Raw genomic sequence first — 25,112 nt, forward strand, 5'->3', positions numbered from 1 at the left:
ATGAACCGATTATTGAAACAACGTGTACTCGCGGGACTCATGGTCATTATATATTTAAAATATTAATAATGTTTAATGCTGACAGTCTGCAGGCGATGTTTAACCTCGTGCAGTGTGTGTGTGTGTGTGTGTGTGGATAGGCATAATGCGTACACAAACACACACACACACTCACTCACTCGTTATATATAATATTATATGATATTTAACTACTATTATAATAGTCGAGTATAATATAATATTATAGGTATGGCGTGCGTTCGCGAGTGTGTGTTCGAGACGTGGCAGCACAATATTCCGCGCGTGCACTTGCCATATATTTTTATTTATTTATACACATACTTTTTATGTGTGTGTGTGTGAATGCGTGTGTGTGCGCGTTGCACGAGTATTATTATTTTATTATATTTATATCCGTGACACGGTAATAGGGGGCGCAATGAAATATGGACGTGTCTTGTTACGGCGGTAAACCCGAGCGCGGTGCCGGCGATGACGATCGGTACGCGCGTCGTCGAGTGAGAAACAGCGGCGGACAAAAAGAGGAACGAAAGCAGCACACTTTCCGCCGAAGAATGGCCACGGCACAACGGTGCGTGTCCGCTCTAATGCTGTTCACCGCGCTGGGTACGTGCGTCAGCGGTGTGCTCGTCTATGTGTCTGTGTCTGTGTCGTCCACGTCGTCGGAAATGTATAATGTACTTATATCATAATATTATTATCGTGTCTTGTGCCCAGCGACGACGACGGCGATTCCGGAACCAGACGACTACTGCCGGAATCACTCGAACATTTTGCGTCGTCAAAGGCGAGCCGTCGTCGGCGGCGGTGGCGGGTGGCGCGACCTCGATTACGGCAACTTGACGAACGCGATCCGCGACATCGTCGAGGCCATGACGGACGACTGCACTTTGGCCGTTCACTCGGGTGTCGAGAGTACGCGCGCACGTATACTGTCAACACACATTTCTATACTACACAGTATAGTAATAGTACCTACCGTAGATAGAAGTCTGCTGTCGGGTTGCATGAAAAATGTATTCATTTCGTGGTTAAATAAAATTTAATGGACCAATCACGAACCGCTAGATCGTGTTTAAAGGGACATATTTTAGCTCACTATTGATCCATTAAACGTTTATAATGATTGTTCGTGCAATCCGGTATGTGACTATCAACTGTATACATATAATATTACATATTAACAATTCATAGGGCCCGAACTGATATTTTATTTTTTTTATGATACGTGATGCTATTGCATGCTAAGAAAGCGTTTCATCATGACGTTGTGATTAAAGTTAACGGTATTTAGTTCATGTTTTTGAGTGTTTACTTTTTAGGGCATTTTTTCCGATTTTGATTCATGATTCAGGACATGTTTTTGGTTACCAGTATTTTTCCTGAATCAAAATTCCCGAATGAACTTTTTCCCGAATGGTATTTTTTCCAAAAGTCCGTATACCCTAAATCTTTTTTCCCGAACACTTTTTACCTGAATCGAATAATAATATTGATATCATAATAAATGCTGTAGTGTAAAAATTAAATATTTAAAAATCGATAATTTATAATACGTTTAAAGTGGCCAATTTATTACCTATGTTGTTGAGGCCTTTATTTATAACAATACAAATAAATGCTATAGTGTGATAATTAAATATTTAAAATTCGATCATTTATAATAAGTACGTATAAAGCGGCCTATTGCCTATGTTGTATAATAAAAATATATACATATAAAAAAGCGGGTAAGTGGATTTCGCTCTGCTGTACAGTAGGTTACAAGTGGGACAGTGTATTCAACTTGAATTCAATGATATAATATCATTGTATAGGGAAAACGATTCTGAGCGGAGACGGAAATTTTTATTATTTATGATAGCCTTTAAGTAGAATTAATATTATAATATTATAATTTTTTAGTCGCTGCTACGGTGATAAAGAAATCGTTAGAAATTAAAATCCCATTTTAAGCGGTTTTTCGTAACTTGTCAGTAGTTTTTCCCGTGGTATTAAATAACTATTGAGAAAAACAAAAATGACCTATGGTACATCTTGATCCAATTTGCTAAAAGATAAGGTACTTTGTGTTGAAATTAAAGCGCTCTATCTGGTAGAAATTTTGTATACAGGATATAAAAAAAAAATAAATAAACACCATTGTAAAACAACTAGTTTCCTCGTTCCGCTAAGAACATAACACTAGCACCACAACCTAAACTATTTTCTTCGAATTTGGTTCCATACTTTAGTAACCATTCGTAACCGAAAAATTATAACTCGTAACCTAAACCAAGTACCAGGAAAACCGTTTTATCCAACCGGGTGCTGGTGTAACGTTACACCAGCACCCGCACATTGAAATATTCTACTTAGGAAGTTCAAAACCAAACTAGGTTTTAGTAACCGATTAGTAACCATTCGTAAACTCGTAACCTAAACCAAGTACCAGGAAAACCGTTTTTCCCAACCAGGTGCTGATATTATAATCCTTAATATACTCTTTGAATATTTTTATCAAGTATATACACTATACATGCAGGCATAACCTTGATCTAAAGTATTTTGGATAGTTTTTTTAATATGAATATATAAAATATTTTTTATTTTTTAGCTTTATTTTTTTCATAATTTTAAATTAGTATACTTTTTATTTTTATATTTTAATTACTGAATATAAAACAAATATATATAAATAAATGTTGTTAAGTATTAACATAGGAATACCTATTTAATTTATTATTGTATTTTATATAAAATAAAGATGTTTTTTATCTAATAAATTATTTTAGATTCTGAGCGAAGCGATTTTAGGACTGTAAAAGTCCTTGGATTTTCTTCAACAGTAACTTTTCTGATAGAAAAGTGAATCTAGTTGGTACTTTGGGGGGTCAAAAGTAAAAATTTCCCGGTAGTTTTCAAAAGCGACGTGAAAAACAAAAGAAAAATTAAGGAAAACGGGAATTTTTACGCAAAATCTGTTTTCGAGAAAATCGATTTTGGTTTTTAGTATAACCTAAAACAAATGATCGTAGGGACATAAAATTTTGACTGAATGTTTATAATTGCATTTCCTATACACCATAACATTTTCCAAATATTTTGACTTATTTTGAGCTTTTTACGGACATTGTCAATTTCCATTTTTTTTAGTTTTTTTTCTATAAATATCAATAAAATTTTACCTGTTGAGTAAAAAAGCTTGAAAATTTAATAAGAGGCTCATAGATTATTGTTTCAAAGACAGATGAAAAAAATTAAAAATCCTTAGACACAGTTTTTATTTATAAGCATTTAAAGTTCAAATATTGAAATATACGTAAAAATCACGAAAATTAGCAAATTATTTTGAGTTGAGAATTCATAAAAATTTTTCTTTTTAAATCTAAGATTTGAAAATGTAATATAAGATTACTCATAAGTTTGCTACCTCTATCAAAAAAAAAAAATGTCTACATTAAACTTAAATTAAATTTTTATGAGCGTCTGAAATTTATATTTTTACAACATTTGATATTCACTCGATTTCTCATGTAACAATTTTCTTATTTTATTATAATTAAAAAACAAATGACTGTATATACTTGAAAATTTTACTGAATGTTTATATAAGCATTTTCTATACACCATAAAATTTTGAAAATATTTTGACTCTTTTTAAGCTGTTTACGGACATTGTCAGTTTTCAATTTTTTTTAGTTTTTATTTCTATAAATATCAATAAAATTTTATTTGTTGGGTAAAAAAGCGTGAAAAATTAATATAAGGCTCCTGATATATCGTTCTAATAGCAGTTGAAAAATATTAAAAATACATAGGCACAATTTTTTTTTATAAGCATTTAAAGTTCAAATTTTGACGACATTTATCAAATTTATAATTTATTAATTATTTTGTAGTTAAAAATGTATAAAATGTTTAACTGTTATGGCTAAGGATTGAAAATTTAAAACTAGGCTCCACGTAAATAGGTTATATATAAATTACTTTATTCACAATAATATCATCAAATATACTTGGTAATATCATAAGCTGACTGACCGTTTTCGCTCAGAATCGTTTTTCTTATACAATGATATTATATCATTGAATTCAAATTTAACACCAACCATTACAATGACCCACTTGTAACATACTGTACAGCAGTGCGACATCCACTTACCCACCTTTTTTATTTTTTATTCAATAAAAAAATTGATTTAAAAAATTATTATTTAAAATAAATGAAAAGTTTAAAAAAAAATTTAATTTTAAAAAGGAAAAAATTAATTAATTAATATTTTATAATTATTTATATTTAAGTCCTTAACTATTTATATTTATATAAATACTGTTTATTTATTTATGTGATAAAAATTATAATAAATAAAGATAAGATCTTTATTTTTTTTCAAACCATGGAAATTAAATTTCTTTTCCAATAGTTTATGTGGTGGTGCCTTAGCGTAACGCACTTGATTAGTGCTGCTAAAGAATATTTTATTTTAATGAAACAAGTTAAGTTAGTTCTAATTTTCACAATTCAATACAATACATTATTTTATCTTAATTTATTTTTTACTTAAACAGAAGGTAAAAACTTTTTTTTTATTATAATTTATATTTTAACAGTGGCACAGTGTAGAGCACTGCTTATTATGATTTTTTATTTCATATAGATAACTTATAAATAAAGGTATTTATTTATTATATGGCTTGGTTAATACTTGATATTAGAACAAAAGTTTTCCTATAGTAATTACTATATCCCATAAGATCTTATAAAAATAACAACTAAGGTATCTAAGTAAAACAAAAACTATATGAACAAATATATTTTTAATTTAAAGCAAAGCAAGGAATGATTTTGTTTTTAATACGAAATAGATAATTGTGTTATTTATTTGATACATTTTCAGTTGACAGTACAAAAAGTGATTAGGATTATTATGTCTTTTTAAGAAAATCGTTAAAAAGTAAAAAGTAAATAGAAAAATCAAAAAATAATTAGCAAACTACATTACTTAAGTATAATCAACACATATAAACTTGTATTTTACTAAAACAAATAACTTGTTTCATTAAAATAAAATATTCTTTAGCAGCACTAATCAAGTGCGTTACGCCAGATAAAAAACATCTTTATTTTATATAAAATACAATAATAAATTAAATAGGTATTCCTAAGTTAATACTTAACAACATTTATTTATATATTTTTGTTTTATATTCAGTAAGAAAATTAAAATATACAAATAAAAAGTATACTAATTTAAAATTATGAAAAAAATAAACAATATTTTATATATTCATATTAAAAAAAATATTCAAAATACTTTTGATCAAAGATATGCTTGTATAATGTATATACTTGATAAAAATATATTCAAAGATTATATTAAGGATTATAATATCAGCACCCGGTTGGGAAAAACGGTTTTCCTGGTACTTGGTTTAGATTACGAATTCCAAATTTTCTGTTACGAATGGTTACTAATCGGTTACTAAAACATAGTTTGGTTTTGAACTTCCTAAGTAGAATATTTCAATGTACGGGTGCTGGTGTAACGTTACACCAGCACCCGGTTGGGTAAAACGGTTTTCCTGGTACTTGGTTTAGGTTACGAATTATAAATTTTCGGTTACGAATGGTTACTAAGCGATTACTAAAGTATGGAACCAAATTCGAAGAAAATAGTTTAGGTTGTGGTGCTAGTGTAACGAACCTCGTTCCGCTCAGAATCTAAAATAAAATAAACAATATAATATTTATTACTTACAAAACAATATTATGCGCGATCGCCCTCAGAAATTGTAGCTCCTGGTATGTATTAAAATCAGCAGTAATGAACCGTGACAATATACTATTAATTACATTTTGAAATTTTTTATTTCGGGAATAATAACCGTCGGGAAAAACACATTCGGGAAAAAAAGTTTCGGGTTTTCGGATTTGCAATCAAAATACCATTCGGGAATTTCGATTTGGGAAAAACGGCGGGTACCCATGTTTTTAGTCTTTTTCGACAAATTTCATGCCTAATATTAATAATTAACACCTCAAGTTTATTCTTTTCTTGTATGTGAACATGAACATACCATATTTATTTTCTCAGAATCAATATTGAGCTTTTGAGTACAAAATATCGCTTACTACAATAGACTCGTGTTTTGTATGTATTATAAAAATACCCATCTTTATAAAAAATAAATATTATTTACTTGGAAAGCAAAACATTATACAAGGGGGGTCCATCTTCCATACTTTCCTCCCCCTCTGGGCCACCCGCAAATACGCCACTGGCCACGACCGACCATGTGAACGTTCCATATTAAGTATGATGTATAATATGTTATGTCCATCAAGTTATTGTATATAAGATAATTATATTATTACATATAACGTACTATACATTCATGGGTAATCCGTTCGATCGAAAATCACTCATAATAATATATGTACCGCAGTAAATCGGTGTGAGAGTGAGACAATAATAATGTTACTATAGGCACATATTATACTAAAAACCGCGTGGTTCTCCGACCTACGAAATGATTAAGACCGACAGTTATGCAGACACACGCGAGTCTCGCCTCGTTATAACATTAAACGTCATTATTTTGTCCGATAACGTTAAACAGGTAGTTTTAGGAGGGGGGTGGGTGATGCTATATAGTATGTGGTAATAATACCTATTTATCTAACGGCGGCATATTATTATTATTTAAACAAGTTGTTAACAGTCTTATAAAATATGATAATATTTTTTTGATCCTATATTGGATAGGGATTCGTGTATTTTTTTATCATCACAACGCCTTTCCTAAGATTTAAATGAATTAATTATTAGTATTCATATTCATTACTTACAAAAAAAAAACACTCCTACTAAGCATTATAAAACTATGAATTACTTTAAACATTATAATTTATAACATGTTAATCTGATGTAATATTATAAAAATGAATAGTTTTATTTTATCGACATTTCATTATATGGCATATGGTGTTGTAACGTCTTGTAACTTCTATTATGTTATGTGTGTATAATATTGTATATTTATTCATAAAGATGCTGCTGCTGATTTCCTGAGTAATACAATTAAGTCCCTACACGGAAGGGGTGTAACAACGACTCACCATGCTTTATTGTCAGAGGATCACGTACAATCGGTAACATAATATTATGTACATTAAATAATATATGTACAAATATAGGGCTAACAGAAATTATATGGAGCATGGGCGATTGAGCATCATTGCTAATTAATTATGGGTACCTGCCTACCAGATTTTAACAATATTTTTGCATTATTTTATATTATACACAATTATACGATTTATGACAATAAGATTGAAACTGCTATAAAAGCATAAAAATATTTTCCTCGAAAAATAAACCCATTTCTAAACTTGATAAAACTTTTCATCCTTATTTATATTGAGACATGTGCACCAAAATATCTAATACTATGCTAAATTAATTTACTACTACTACAGAGTCCAAGGGCGCCCGTAGAACAAAATTCCACCCATGGCAAGATTAAAATCCAAAGGCCAAATAAAATTAGTATATTATTATATTTTGGTACACTATAATGAGTATTATATCTCTATTCTAATACAACATAATTGTTAACACATTTTCATTCCAAAAATACTTTATAAACTATATGATATGGCATATTATATGCATGCTATTAAATTACGTACAGTTAACAAAATCCCAGGGGGGCAATGGCCACATTAGCCCCCCCTCCCCTTACCACAGACCTATAGTACATTATACACCTATACTAAACGTACTCTAACTTTCCCGGTGCTTCCAGAACATATGTAACATGGTACACCGCCCTAATTAGGATATTAGTTATTCAAGGAAGTATCCGTTATTGCAATAGGCTTTTTTATATCAATGAAATGACGCATCTGACAACTCTATAATATCGTTTACATATTTTAATTAGTAATGTGCTCAGGGATCGAAATCGTTTCAAATTTTAACCGTTTCGGGTTTTGAGAACGGTTTTCTACATTTTCTGGTTTTAGTTGAGGTTTTAGATTGATTTTTTAAATTTTTTAGTTTTGGTTTCGGTTTCAAAAAAAGCAAATATAAACAATTATTGTAATAACATTAATAAATAATAATATATACAAATACTTCAAATAGCAACAATAATATAGATGTGCAAAGCCGCATAGGGACGAATCAATAAGATGTATAGTAATAATATTATAAAAATATTATATAAATATTAGAAAAATATTCGTATTACCTATTAATATTTCGTAATACTCAGTAATAGCATCGGAATTATTGAAACAAAATATTTTCTTCCCATAAAATGCTCGTTTTACCTAGAATTATAAATAATATAGGTAATTACAATTTATAACTTAATACAATTCTATGAAACCCATATGAGTTTTAAATTTTAATCGGTTTTAAAAACGGTTTTTAAATCCAATGGTTTCAGTTTGGGTTTTGTAAACGATTCTTTTAAGATTTTAGGTTTCAGTTACGGTTTTTTAACCGGTGTTTTCTAGCTTTTGGTTTCGTTTCCGGTTACGGTGTTCGTATATGAAAAACCATGGTTTTAACCAATTTTTCAAAAATTTGGTTAAACCGGTTTCGGTCTCTGAGTCTGCTAAATGTTTCTTTGAGTTCTGTCGTGACTTGATGATAAATGCCGTGTGTCATTTTAATAATGCATAAGAATTTGGAAGGTCAGGAACAAAGTGTTGATTTTTCGTTGGTTAGTTCTATAGAGCGTATTTATAATGTCTAATTTATATATATACTATATAGTGCATCAATAAAATTGCAGCAATACGTATAATGCATGTAAACAGGTTATTCGCCATGATCATGCTCATCTACTTGTATCCTCAAATAATGCATTTATTTTATACAACTATATACCTATGTCCGAGTTTTAATTTTTGAAATGTTTGAATGTCAATACTTGAAAACCGTATTTTCAGATAGTAGGGTTTTTTATATTATTTAAAGGAGTGTCATGTAGCAGTGGTATGTACATGCTTTTTTAAATTAGAACTACCATTTACTATGTAAGTTTCTCAGGACGTGATAAAAAATATTATGGCATCTACCTATATCAAAATTCGAACGAGTAAGTTTTGAGTAGAGTTCAGAGTTAGTACACTTTATTATAGGTACTTACCTACTAAGCATAATAAAATATCCATTCTAAAATAGAAATAATATTCAGTCTAATACTTCTTATTTATTATACTCAGATAGTTCTTATAAACATAAAACGCTAATATAATGTTAATATTAAAAATTTTCATATCATCTTCAAACTTATCATGAAGTATTATCCTTATAGTACTTACACAAAGTTTAATAATGCAGAATCTACTGGTACAACTTTCAATTTATACACATCAATATGTTTTTGATAATTAATCTGTTTAACAATTTACATAAGTTTGCATATATACAGGAAAATCTTTAAATGTCGTCAAAATTCCGAGTTTTTGAAAATACGGTATTCAAGTATAGGTATAGTTACGAATTCCAAAATTCAGAATTGAAATAAATTCATTAAAAAAAAAAATGTGAGTGATCGTGATTGGTAAACCACCCTATATATTATACGCTAAGTGCGCAAAAAAAAAAAATAATATATTTTCATTAGATTAACTGTTTATTGTAGTATTATGAATGATTTCTATTGTATTTGTTTTTATCGTAACGTTACTAAAATAACGTGACGTATCTCATATATCTATACATATACATATATTTTTTTAATAATATTAATGAATATTCATTATCCTATTGACCCAGTTTAAAATGTATGGTACTTACAAGGCTACAATTCAAATAGTATTCTATCGTTATCCATCACTATAAAACAATATAATATAATAAATTGCCCTCAAAATAACAAGCTATCCGTGCATCGTACATACAATACTAAATACTTACTTAAAGTATATAAATGGAATACTTGCGTGTATGGTTAATTATTGGTAGTAATAAATTCTTCACGATGTAATATTATTGTTGCCCGCAGGTAAAAATATACAATAGTCAATAATATATAAGGATGATAAATGTTTTTGTTACAATTATAAACTGTAAAATATAAATGTATATAATAATAAGTACGTACCTATAAACTAATAAACTATATATATTTTTTGTTAAAGCCGATTTTGCTATACCGATATTTATGTAGTTTCGTGTTCATAGTATACATACAATGAAATTGAAAATTTGTAAACATTAAAAGTTTATTGTTTTAAAATGTAGCTGTTGGTCGACATCCGCCGTGCAGTGGCCGACGGACATCACACATCTTACATAGTACTATCGACGTCTACGATCATGGAAAACTTGCTGTCGGCAGTAATGTCACTATATATATAAATATTTACCGTTTACCCGGTTTACATCGCGACGGCGATTTTCTGTTTTTCACACAGATCCGGAGAAGTAACTTGATGTCTCGGAACGTCGTGTACGTGTTTTTATGGTTACGGTCGTCCGTCAGCCGAACGTTCAAGGCTGATATACTGGAGGCGATGCGCGTGTGCGTCATCACCAGTCCCAGACCGGGATTGTGAGTGTGGCAGTCCTCTCATCAATAATAATAACAATAATAACAATATCGTTACACCGGTCCTTCCACCCTATAAGCTCCGACTTTCGGGCCACAGAGACCCCGCCCGGCGGACGGGTGCCGAGGAGAAGGATATCAACAACATAACTTTTTCCCAAGACGCACATTATCTAATGGGCGGTGCAGCGGAGTTATTGCAATAAAATTGAAAAATAAATTTAGGGATCTCGTCCCCTGACACAAACCCGTCGTACATACATACACACACTACAGTATTAATTCAATTTAAACGCGCGTTAGTAGAGAATCGGCGTGTTTTTATCACGCGCGGTACCTACGCATAAAATATAACAATATATTATGTACTCTCGTGCTTGTAAATACTTGTTGGTTTGAACCTATTTTATACTTTCAACCATATATTATCTTGAACCACATAATATATAGGTATGCGATGTTCGTTCGATATTATTGCAGTCTATAATCTATATTATGACGAATATCATCAATGTTAATCTATTTTTAGCTACCAGATTTATTACAGTCAGGCCAGCGCCAGACCAGGGTACGGATCGAGCCTGAAAATGGTAAATTGGTGGTCAGCAATGGACGGGTTGGTGAGGTTCCCACTGTTACCGCCGCCCAAACAGGTGTACAAGAACTTCGAAGGCAGATATTTCAACGTTCCAGTTTTACATGTACGCTTTATAAATAAACTAAAATTATACAAAAGCCATTGTGTATATATATATATAGAGAGAGAGAGCACTTTGAATATTTCCATACATAAATTCACGAAAACAATTTAAGCGCACCACCCTAATAACAGTCTCCATAAAAATGTAAATGTATTTAAACAACGTTATGTACAACATGCAAGCTGAACGCGTGTATATATACGAATTAATGTGTACCTAGTAGAAGTACCTACCTACGTAATTCCTTTGCGATTCTTTTACATCTAACTGTATACACAACGAGCATAATATAATAGCTTTTCATTTTTTATTTGAAATACCTATGCACCTATTTATCATTAAGAACTATTGCGTGATCTATAGATGATAGATCACAGAACCCTCTTAGAATGTTATGACAATGCTCTCAATACTATGTACCTAAACAATTATACAATTATATATATTGTATATATATTCGATATTAAGAAATCGAGCGAAATGTAGCTATGTCAAATTATATAACTCATACATTGTATTTTTATTTTTAATTTGTAATTTTCAGTCCTCATTGCATATCATCATAATCGAAACCATATTGTATAACGTATCATTGTGATTAACGCATGTTATTATATATTAAATAAATAAATATATTATAAGTAATTTACTAATATATTAATAAGAACATAACATATTGAAATTTTGATTTTAAATGGAGATTTTCCATACAAATACGAACTATAATATTGTAAATTATTAAACTTGCAAGGATGCCCTGATCGCTGTTTTCCAATTTATCCTTGTATAATATTTAAGCATTGTTTTAATTATTTATGTTCTATTTGTAGAAGCCACCATGGACATTCGTCGAATATTTGAACGACAGTTTCCGAGTAGAGGGTGGACGAGACGATAAACTCATAAATCTATTGGCCGACAAGCTACATTTTCAGTATATATACAATTATGCGTTTATCTCAATAATTAAAATCGTCGATAACAAGACACGCTTCACTTAAAATAAAATTATGATATCATTATACATACAGATTCAAATACATAGATCCTCCTGATCGTACACAAGGTTCAGGACTCGATCGCGGGTCATCAATGCAAGGAGTATTGGGTTTGATATGGCAAAGGGTAAGTACAACCAGTCGTTATCGTTATTATCATATTATATAAATTATGTTTTTAATTAAAATCATATCATATAGAATAATAATAATAATAATATTAAAACCGTAAGGTACGTATTTATCGGAAAAAAAATGTTGTTTTACAATAATATTAATCTTAAAATAATATTTTCAATTATCTATCATAAAACTAAAGTTTATTATCTTTGTCATTAAAAATTGACACAAATTGATTATGAATAATTATGGCAAGATAATTTATAAATTATAACTATAATACCCTTAATATATAGTAATACGTAATACACGACTACATGTTTAAAAATACTAATATTTACATTGGATACATTATTTTTTTATCGAAGGCTCAGACTCGAACCGTTTTTAAATATTTATATCAGTATTGATAGAAAAATTATTTTTTAACAAAATTAGGACATTAGACACTTATTACAACAGTAGTTTGTGAATCATTATACACTATATTATTATATTATAATACATTTTGACCAGGGACTGGAACTTAACCTAAAAGAACCGGTTCGGGAACCAGAACCTTCAAACTATTAAGATCCGGCACCGGAACCTTTATTTTAATAAATAAAGTACCGGAACCAAACCGGAATTTTTAAATTAAATAGGTTCTTTTAAGTTCAAAAATAAATTAATTTAATAATATTACTGTTTTGTGTATAAACTATGTATGATCATATGAGTTTTCTAATATTTTTCATACTATTAATTAAACCCGCATTCCGGATAGGCATTTAAAATTACTATACTTTTCGGTACCTTAATTATCTGGAACCGTTATCGAAATTATTTGGAACCGATACCTTTAATTTGTTTATCAAATAACCAGAACCGAATCGGGACAGTTATTTTCTTTTTTCGAAGAACCAGTACCAGAACCGATACCGATAAATTTAAAAGGTTCCGTCCCTGGTTTTGACTCTAAAACACTGTCTTATCAAGATAAGATAAGTTAGCTTATCTTGCTACATTACTTCTATCCACGTGAAAGACAAAGAAAACAGTCTAGATGATAATATGTCTCTATTGCCTCTTAAGTCTCAATAGGTTATCTAAAACCGAACATAATATTACAATTATGAAATTATTGAATACTAAAGGAAGCAGATTGGTTCGTCGGAGATTTATCTATAACATACGAGCGCAATTTGGTGGTAGACTTTTCATTCCTTACATTAGTCGACAATGAAGCTTTCTTGACACACGCCCCTGGCCGTTTGAACGAAGCATTTTCACTCATCAGACCGTTTCATTGGTCGGTAAGTTAAACGTCACGTGCAGTAATCATTAATTACTAATCATTAATCATAATATTATGTTAGTGTACGAATTTTATCCTTATAAATGTAAAATACTATGTTTAGCTATGAACTTGGTTTAAAAATAAAATACCTACCTATATTCTGCAAAATGGTAGAAATCTTTAATCAAAAGAAACAAAAACACGTGAGGTAGATACTATAATAGACAACTAGCACTATATTATTAGTTTATTACTACAACTATACTATGTGGTTTTTATATAATATTATATTACGCTATACATTTTAACCTGACGAAAAGTTTAAAAAGATGACGAGGAAACGAATTCTCTGCTATGCACAAAAACTATAGATTCGGTACCACGCCTTAAAAAAATTGATTTATTTTATTAAATTTCATACAATGAATAGAGGAACCATATTATTGAGAAAACTGTTGTAACATACTTGCACCTACCATGGTACAAGTATATAGCTATAGGTAACTCATAGTTATATCATATGCTTTGTACAACAATGATTAAAAAAATGGAATACACGCACATGTACCTACTCACAACTGTGGGTACATATATATTATCTATAATAGACGAAAACAATAGTATATTTTTTTTTTCGCCGTAACTAACGTATAGTATCCACCTATACCTATATGTGCACTTGGACTGTTTAGGTTTGGCCATTGTTATTGATCACAGTTATTTTTGCCGGTCCAATACTTTACATATTAGTCGACACGACTGACGGCCATCCCCAAGGAAAATCTATGTTGTATTGGAAGTGCGTGTGGTGGTCTGTTACGGTGTTTTTACAACAGGGTAATGTATTAACATTTACGAAATTACATTATACGCTCATATTTATTATGCACGCATCGCCGTGTCAGTATACTGTACGCTTACATTTAACAGACGCCAATCTTCGGAGGTAAACCAGCTATAACCACTATTTGTTTTAACAATATTATTTTAAATGCGCTTTAAGGTAACAATTAATACATTATATTTATTACAATAATATGTATAATATATAATTAATAGAAAAAAATCTTTTACATCATTTTGTACATGCAACCCCCCCCCCCCCCTCGATCCATATACCTACCATATATTATAATATATTATTCTGCAGAAATATACATGTAACGATGATCATATTGTAATAGTTTGCAGGATATTATATAGCAGCAGCTGTCGTGTACAAAATAGATTTTCCCATCGTATTCGTGGGTATAGTGATGCTAACAATTAGAACGTTGTGCAACATAATATTGTTCCGAATAGATGCTATATATATAAAATCTGGCTTTTTATACATGATTCGTAGATACAAATTTAAATCCAATAAAATATAGGTAGTCCGTAGATTTTCGTACGCAAATAATTTCTAAAATCTATTGAGAGGTTAAGAAACCAGTCAAAGACACTAACTGTCTGCATAGATATATATATCGGTCGATTCCTTTTCAACGTCTTATTGTCACTTATCGGCGTGGTTGTCTCGTGGTTGACGTTGACAGTTACACACACACACACACATATATATAGGTATTAGGTTGGTACGTACGTGAGCGTTCAATGAAAGTAACGAAAATGAAAAGTGCAAAATTGGAACAAAAAGCGACACAATAGAACAACGCTATACTATAATAAAACATATTGCCTGCAGTCATCGTATTCGGTTTTAATCACGTGAAAGGAACATTTAATACACTTTTCCGAATGAAAACGTTTCTCTGCCAATATCGGACAGCTTATGTTCGGCGGCCAAGGATTTCTGTCGGTCATTTAAACACAAAAATAAAATAAATTGTTTCTATGCGTAAAACAAAAACATAAAAATAATATGTTGTAAATCGCTAACGTAATTCGCTGTACATTGTATATCAAAATATCCAGTAATTTAATAAATACCATGTATATAATCAATTATAAATATTGTCGTATCCCTGCCAAACTGATTTAAATATCAATCGTGCAGTGGTGTGTAGTGCGTAGTGGAGGGTTTACCGAATCCCCACGGGCCTGTTTAATATGTCAATGGAAATTTATTTTAGAAAACAATAATAATTGTCGGACTACCCGCTACCGCATTGTTTTTATATAACTGTATATACCTCTGCAAGTTGGTCAGTGGGCAGTGGCCAATGACTATACTCATTTTCGCATAATTTTAATGAATAAATATAAGTATATAGGTACTTATAGGTACTTTGAGGAAAATAATTTGAACATTTAAAAATTGGAATGATATGTTTACACTTAGTATTCATAATACACCTAATATTATTTTACATTTCATCAACGCATATATTATACGAACGGATATACCTTGTACGTTTTAGCTCCTATATAACTTAAAAACTTTAAACTTTTTGCATAGGTATCGATTCGTTATTTATTACCATGAAACAATTTTGTAAACCTTTTAAAATGATTATTGTTTATTTGTATAGCTATGTATAGCGATTTGCCTAATTTTTGTCCTGATAATAATAATAATTATACCCGGGCTCCGAACAAAATACCACCCAAACACTGTAAACAGTTTAAACCCTTTCGCCTTTGCTTAACATCCTCTTCAAACTTTTTCGACGGTTGTCAGTATAGTTTTTCGATTGCGCTTAAAGGAAACACATATATAATCATAACGTTCATAATATTTTGTACAAATTTTTTATACTACTGTCTAACTATTGATAATTAACTATCTTAACAGCTGCAATTATTCCATCGGAAAATAATAAAATCCGATTTGTGGCTGGTTTATTAATGTTATCGGTTACTTACGTGATTGGCGACATGTACTCAGCTAGTCTAACATCAATTCTAGCAAGACCACCAAAAGGTAATTTTTTATTTATGACTATATTGTCTATTATTACATATTATAGTCTTGAATTTTGACGATGTGGTATATAGAGAGAAGTGAGAACAAATTTATATTGATGTAGATAATATTATACAATGATTAATAACTATAGAACGATATATAAATATGTAAATTACAAAATACCAAAATTAACGGACAAATTAAAATCCAGTTCATCAACAAAAATGCAGACTCAATAAATGAACAGTTAGCATCTGTGAGTAAATTTTCAGACTAACGATAAGATACCTATGACCTTTACGGTTTCACACATTTCAAGTACATTTTAGAAAACTCCTCCAACAAATGTGTAAACATCCAAAATTTGTGTAAAGGGTCTGGCATTAACACAAAGAAACTATTTGAAACAATTGAGTTAATAAGACCTGCACTAGTTGACAGAAAAATCAAGACCAAGATTACCAAACTTGTTAACATATTTTTCCAAATCGTCCCCCCCGACGAAAACTAGACATATCCATCCCTCTCCTAATCACCCTAGCCTCCTCCACCTTCTACGACTGTACATCATATTCCACAACAGCTCCAGACAAATTCTCAGAAACCCATCAACGATGCAACAAGCACTTGGAGAAGAGAACTCCAAAAATATATAAAATATTTTCACAAATATAGGCTTAGCAAAAATACTGTAAAAAAAAATACATTTATATATAATTCACTAACTTCCTCTACTGTTAAACATAATGTATTCCCATAGTCTTAAGACCAATACTATGTTAAATTATTAAAGGCTAATGACCTCAAAAGTTGAAGCCTTATTAACCCCTCCCCCCTTTCCAAAAAAATGCGTTAATATTATTTTATTAAAAACAACAACTAAAATAGTTTTATTTTTAATTTGTTCCTATATATAGTGTTGTATTTAGAATATTATATTTTTGATGTCCATACAAATAATCCCTGTGATTACTTTTGTCGTTGACAGAACCGCCTCTCAATACATTGAAAGAACTATCGGAAGCTATGCGTGACTCCGGCCTTCAGCTATTGGTCGAAGTCCAAAGCGCTTCGCAAGCAATGTTAGAAGTGAGTGTCAGTGTTTATATATTATTATACACACTTTGGATGCAAACCCGACGACATATTATTATTATGTATACTTACGTTACCCACCTACCAACAATTAATTAAAACTCACACTCACACCACATAATATACATATTTATATCAATTGCGTACTTGGCCGCGCGAAACGTTTAGAACGGCACTGGCGTATACGAAGAGTTGTCACAGCTCGTGACCCGTCAACGAGAATACCTAATAGGGTCTACCGAGAAAGGAATGCAATTAGTCAGGGACAACAAGAAATACGCCGTTATAGGAGGCCGAGAGACGTTCTACTACGATATCAAACGATTTGGTAAGACACCAACAATTATATATGACACGCGATGAATGAATATTATTATTCACACTGTTTAACGAAGGATTTAAAGCCGCTACTGGCATAATTAAGCACGCCGCATGGATGTAGTAACGATTAACGTTTAATTATAAAGCGATCACTGCCACGTGAAGACTTAAGAGGACGCCACACGACCACAAATTGTTTGGCGAAACCCGTTTTGCGCGAAAATAGACCACTCGGGTTACAGTCATAGACCATAGTCATCTTATTCTTGAAGAATAAAAATAAATAGACGAGAAATCAAATTTTATGAAAGCCAATATTTTCTGTGTTGCAGTTTTTATTTTTTGCAAACTATTAATATAAAAATGTTGCTTAACTTTGAAAAACTGAAGAATAATGGATTTTAAAACAATAGTTACTTGTTTGATATTGGTATTAACAAAAAAAGAAAACCTGCTATAACACAGCAAAATAATATGTTGTTTTATGTATGGTGTATATATTTATTTGGTTTTTATTATAAGTATCCTCCGCTACTCACGGTTCTTTATCGTGTGAAACTATTTTTCGATATGATCTTGTAATTCATTTAATCAACAACCAACAATTGTATACTTACTGACATGGGACCTCTTATAAGTTACTATGAATTAGTTGGTATTCAAAATTTCAAAATACCTATATATTTAAGATTTTTAATTAAAATTTTTTTCCAAGCGTTATATTCATATTGCCGACATAAAAAACCCCTTGAAAAGCGGATGAGTGGCGTCCTCTAATCGACATAATTGTATAAATTATGAATTAATAGATCCCGGTGGAGGTTTATGCCTTTTATTTGCTGAATCATTTGTTATAGAAACATTGTACACGAAAGTCCAATAGTGATTTTTGAATTTCATATTTTTTTATACAATTTTATTCTTTGCTTTGACTATTTTGAGAATTGTTTATAAATGTAGGTACTTTGTATACTACTTTTCTGCACGACGCACGGAGTAATGTTTGTAGTGCAATTTTATAATTTACATTTAATAAAAACATATTTTAACCTATACTTTAATATTTTTTTGTACTTTTGGTCATGACTCATAATAATGGATTTTTTAAGAGCTTTTTCCTAGAATTCCTATACATATATTACGACATTTTTACACGCATAAATTACACAAGATATATGTACCTACTCGTATAATATGTATAACTATAACATATATTTTTGTTTTCACGCAGGTGCCCAACATTTTCATCTAAGCGAAAAGCTAAACACGAGATATTCGGCTATCGCGTTTCAACGAGCATGCCCCTACAGAGATAATTTCGACGACGTGTAATAATAACATTTTTCGTACCTATTACATACGTCTCAAACGCGTTCGTATAGTACACTCATGACTCATTATATTAATTCAATTTTCGTACTCGCAATGTCGCATTATATTGTATAAGTGAACGGAGTTTTGACGTTTTCCCCGTGACAGGTATAATAGGAACAATAGGGTTATTCTCGCGGCCTCTCCGTTCTATAAATACAAGCAACACGCGTACCGTGTGATCCATTTAACGTAAGACGTTCATTAAATTTCAAAAACTATTAACGTTTTTTGTTACATAATTTTAAATTGTTAGAAAACAAAATTTTTCTAAAAAAATAGATTTCATACTATTTTAGATTCTGCGCGTAGCGATGAATGTATTATTGATTCTTTGTCGATGATGTGTGTTATTTTTTTCTGTCTCGTCATCAACTTTTAGAGTAATAAAAAATTCTCCATTTTTCGACTTAGGCATGTTTTCTGATAGAAAAATGAATCTAGTTGGGTACTTTTAAGGGACCATAATTTAAAATGTCTAGTATTTTTTAATATCGTTGGGAAAAACAAAGAAAATTAAGGAAAATTGGGAAAAATTAATCTTTAACAAAATCGTTTTTATAGTTTTGGTGTAACTCGAAAATTAACTATTGTAATTATTGATACTTTAAATATTCTCCAAATACTAATATGATAATTTTCTATACATAATATAGTTTTAAAATATATTGACTCTATTTGAGCTATTTCTAGCCACGAGACAATTTAAAATGTTGTAAATTTTTTTTTAATTACTGTCGATAAATAATTTTTTACTTTGTGAAAAAGCTTGAAAATGTAATAAAAATTTTCTCATAAGTTGTTTTGATAGCAGTTCAATAAATATTAAAGATAAGTACATGAGAGATTGTTTTAGATTCTGAGTGAAACGATGAATGTATTGATTTTACAATGATGTGTGTTTTTTTTTTTTATTTTTTTTTATTTTTTTATTTTTGTGTCTGTGTACACGATAAGTAGTCGAAATAATGCTTCGATTTTCGACTTCAGTATCTTGTTCGATGGGAAAGTGAATATCGTTGGTGCATTGGGGAGGTCAAAATTTTAATTTCCCAGTAGTTTTCAAAAGCGATGTGAAAAACAAAAGAAAAATTAAGGAAAAACGGGAATTTTGGTTATTGGTGTAACTCTAAAACAAATGACCGTAGATGCATGAAATTTTCACTGGTTGTTTATATTTGCATTTTCTATACACAATACAATTTTGAAAATAATTTGACTTTTTTTGAACTGTTTACGGACATTGTCAGTTTTCAGTTTTTTTAAATTTTTTTTCTATAAATATCAATAAAATTTTATTTGTTGGGTAAAAAAGCTTGAAAATTTAATAGAAGGCTCCTAGGTTATTGTTTCAAAGGCAGATGAAAAAAATTAAAAATCCTTAGTCACAGTTTTTTTTTTATACACGTTTAAAGTTCAAATCTTGAAAAAATACGGAAAAATCACGAAAAATAGCAAATTATTTTGAGTTGAAATTCATAAAAATTTTTCTTTTTAAATCTAAGATTTGAAAATGTAATATAAGATTACTCATAAGTTTGTCTACCTTTATCAAAAAAAAAATGTCTAGAAGAAACTTAAATTAAATTTTTATGAGCGTCTGAAATTTATATTTTTACAACATTTGATATTTACTCGATTTCTCATGTAACAATTTTCTTATTTTATTGTAATTAAAAAACAAATGACTGTAGATACTTGAAAATTTCACTGAATGTTCATATTAGCATTTTCTATACACCATAAAATGTTGAAAATATTTTGACTCTTTTTGAGCTGTTTACGGACATTGTCAGTTTTCAATTTTTTTAGTTTTTTTTTCTATAAATAACAATAAATTTTTATTTGTTGGGTAAAAAAGCGTGAAAATTTAATATAAGGCTCCTGATATATCGTTCTAATAGCAGTTGAAAAATATTAAAAATACATAGGCACAATTTTTTTTTATAAGCATTTAAAGTTCAAATTTTGACAACATTTATCAAATTTATAATTTATTAATTATTTTGTGGTTAAAAATGTGTAAAATGTTTAACTTTTATGGCTAAGGATTTAAAATTTAAAACAAGGCTCCACGTAAATAGGTTATATATAAATTACTTTATTCACAATAATATCATCAAATATACTTGGTAATATCATAGGCTGACTGACCGTTTTCGCTCAGAATCGTTTTTCTTATACAATGATATTATATCATTGAATTCAAATTTAACACCATCCATTACAGTGACCCACTTGTAACCTACTGTACAGCAGAGCGACATCCACTTATCCACCTTTTTTATATTAATTTGAAGTACAAATTTTGATAAAATTCATCAAAATCCGGACAATGTGCTAATTATTTTCCAGTTAGAAGTTCATAAAAATTTTCTTTTCATAGTCAACATCTAAAAATCTAATAGAAGATTCCTCATACATTTTCCTACTTTTAACAAAAAATATTTTACCAGAAAGTAACGCTATTTATAGCCATAAGATATTTTCGATAGTTTTTTTTTTAAATTATTAAATTTGAATATTAAATTTATATAAGTATGCTAGACTGACACCGTCTTCGCTCAGGTTTGTTTTTCGTATACGATGATTTATCATTGAATTCAAATCTAACACATCCATTACGATGACATACTCGACAACTACTGTACATCAGAGAGATACCCACTTATATACCTAGATACACTTGTATACCTTTTTTTTCTTTGTCTTTTATCATCTTTTTTATTTTTGTGTCATCACATTTTGGAGCATTAATAATACTCAAAGATATTTAAAAATAAAAAAGGTGGATAAGTGGGCATCGGCTCTGCTGTACACTCAGTGTACAGTAGTTGTCGAGTACGTCATTGTAATGGATGTGTTAAATTTAAATGTAATGATAAATTATTGTAAGTATACGAAATACGATTCTAAGCGTAGACGGTAATTTCAGCCTAGCATACTTCAACAAATAATTACAATTAATAATTAAAAAATTTAATTTTCACGGCTATAAAATATATCTTTAGTTTTTTATAAACTTTTTTTGTTAAAAATTACAAACTTACAAAAGGAATTTTCCATTAAATTTGCAATTGTTTTAGGAATGAAAAAAACATTTTTATGAATTTCTAACTGAAATATAATTGATTTATTTTCGAGATTTTGATTAATTTTAACTTCGGGCAATCGTAAAATATTATTGTGGATTTACGCTCACTTTTTTTTGTTTGATAAATCATCTTATTTAAACTTGTTATTATCTTTTTGATGAAAACATACATTTTTAATTCCTTAATATTTTTAACAGTACTTATATTTGTAAAAATCGAAATTTGGAGTTAAATACTCCAAATAATATTGTGCTCCGGTATATGAAATTAAAAATGTAAGTATGTTGTCTTTCAAAAAATTTAAAAAAATTAATAAACTATTTATTATTTTACAAAAATGTTGTTTTGATATAATAAGACGTGTCTTACATTAAACGGATCACCTCACATAATATAACATAATAATTTACTACTGAATAATATCTTTAGTATAAATAGAGTAGGCAATTCGTACGAACGCGTGTGTTTATAATGTATTTTTGAATCGTGTAGGTCAGGACATAATATTATAATGTAAAATATTTTATTATAGTTTGATGCGACTATTCGAGGGCGGTATTTTGTCAAAAATCACCGAAGAAGAGTACCAGAAACTCAACGACAAGCTGATGGGATCGGAAAAATTCGACTCGACATCTGTGGTCATTGAGCCAGTACTGGAAGGATCTGAACCACGACAAGAAGACGACGACAAGCAGTTGACCATAGCCATGTCCATGAAAACGCTACAAGGGGCGTTCTACGTGCTGGCGATCGGCTCGATTTTGGCAGGTGCGCGATCGGTACCTCAAATATATTATAATTTATAACAATATCTCGCACATTTTCCCGCGATTTGAAATAATGAAATAATGACTGCACCAACGTGACACGATTGACTATTTTTTTCTCCAGGGTTATTGCTATTGATCGAGATGAGGTCACACGACAAGTTTGAAAAAGACAAACGAATAAAACGCGTCGAAGTTCCATTCGTCTACAAACGAAAAGTGCCCAACAAATTCCAAAACAGATTATACGATTTAAAAGAATGAAAAACATTTTTTTTTTTTGTTTTGGATTTCCTCAGTGAAAATTATTTATATTTAGCGACGCGTAGTTATACGTAGTATAACATAGTAACCTATATATATTGAATCGTCTATCGTACAATTCTCATACATAATTATTCTCTTTATAAAAAAACAATTATCATGCACTATTAGATAGATAGACTATTTATGTAGGATAGGTATAGGACGCCGTATGAAGTTATTGTCGTGAATAAAATATATTTTACGTAATATTATATTATACAGTATTGAATTATTGAATGAAAGTAGTATTTTTTTTTTTACTATTCTTTCTCTCTTATAAGGAATTATTATACAAAACAAATAGGGTGATATGCACGTCCAATTTATCTTGATCTGGCATAGAACAATACGTTTGACAGGTTATATTTGTTGACATGATCGATTTTATGTATCTCTGCAGGTAAGTGGGTATTTATTTTATTATCTATATTCTATACCCATATAATAATATTTCTAAATTATAATGTCATATCGTGAGAAGAGGGGATTTTTAGGTTGCACATATTATATTTATTAGGTTATTTGTAGATTGCAGAATTCATAAAAAACTTTTATTGCCTATGCATATTTGAGCATATTTTAGGTTTTAGTCTTATAGATATTATTTTTCATATTTTAAATTATATTGTATCATTATCTATAAAAAATCTTACTTGTTAATTTCTTGAGTGGGTTATTTTTTATAATACAAAAAATTTGTACTATAAAAATAAATTGAATGTTTTAATAAATTGTTTAAAACATAAAGATTTATTTTTATCTATCTCGGTGGTTTGTAATTATATTGGTAATCTTGGTCACATTAGTGCTCTCGGACTGTGATATACACTATTAATTATTATACTAAATCGTTTTCTCAATGGCTGAATGGCCTGATGCTCGAATCAGGTTCAAGTCGTTCTACCCAAGAATAATGCACAAGACTATTAAGTATTAATAATATAATAGAATATACTTAACTGTTTTAAATACTTTTATTCCACTTATAATAGTATGAACTGTAAATACTAAAGTGTATACTGTCGAAGTCTTAAGTGCACTATTTATAGATTTCAATAGAGATCAAAATAATACAATATACAAATACAACTTTATACGAATTCCCATGGAAAATGTCAGTCTCACATACACAGACCATAGCAATGATATTACTTTATTGAGTTACTGTCTTATATTGTAGGTATTAAGTCCTATCTCCACCCTTCACGTTTAAAAATTAGACTACGGACGTCGTTGCTGGGCTTAAGTAGTAAATACGCATGTGATTTCGTTGTGATTTAACGGTTTGTCGTCCGGCTTTGGGAAATAGTAATTTAATCTTAAATTGTGGACAGTACTGAGACAGAATAACCCATAGCAATTCTCAGACCACAATATATTATGCTCTTGATGTTTTTATTAGACGTCTTGAATTGGTGACATTCAATAAAAACATTATTATATATATATATACGATTGATCCTACTATCCTAGGGCGAAAGCCGGTGATCCGTTGGGGGATGAAAGTCTAACGGGCTTAAATTATAGGTCGACGCGACGTGTCACGGTGGGACGACAAACGTCCAATAGATTTCCCTGTATACACATATATAATATTATATTGTATATATTATTTACGTTCTATATAATA

General features: G+C 29.9%; 1 protein-coding gene across 1 annotated transcript; it reads left to right on the forward strand.

Moving 5' to 3' along the window:
- Positions 1-482: 482 nt before the first annotated feature.
- LOC132936891 (ionotropic receptor 40a) lies at positions 483-23,706 on the forward strand. The gene is made up of 16 exons (XM_061003692.1): positions 483-627; positions 739-936; positions 7,056-7,156; positions 10,269-10,364; positions 10,442-10,578; positions 11,105-11,276; positions 12,107-12,210; positions 12,308-12,401; positions 13,531-13,689; positions 14,366-14,510; positions 16,411-16,539; positions 17,513-17,613; positions 17,788-17,947; positions 19,172-19,268; positions 22,939-23,177; positions 23,301-23,706. Exons 1-16 carry the CDS (start codon positions 576-578, stop codon positions 23,438-23,440), a joined length of 2,124 nt encoding a protein of 707 aa, XP_060859675.1. The 5' UTR covers positions 483-575; the 3' UTR covers positions 23,441-23,706.
- The last annotated feature ends 1,406 nt before the right edge of the window (positions 23,707-25,112 follow it).

The sequence above is a fragment of the Metopolophium dirhodum genome, chromosome 1, assembly GCF_019925205.1.
Source record: "Metopolophium dirhodum isolate CAU chromosome 1, ASM1992520v1, whole genome shotgun sequence".
In the NCBI taxonomy this organism is placed as follows: domain Eukaryota; kingdom Metazoa; phylum Arthropoda; class Insecta; order Hemiptera; family Aphididae; genus Metopolophium; species Metopolophium dirhodum.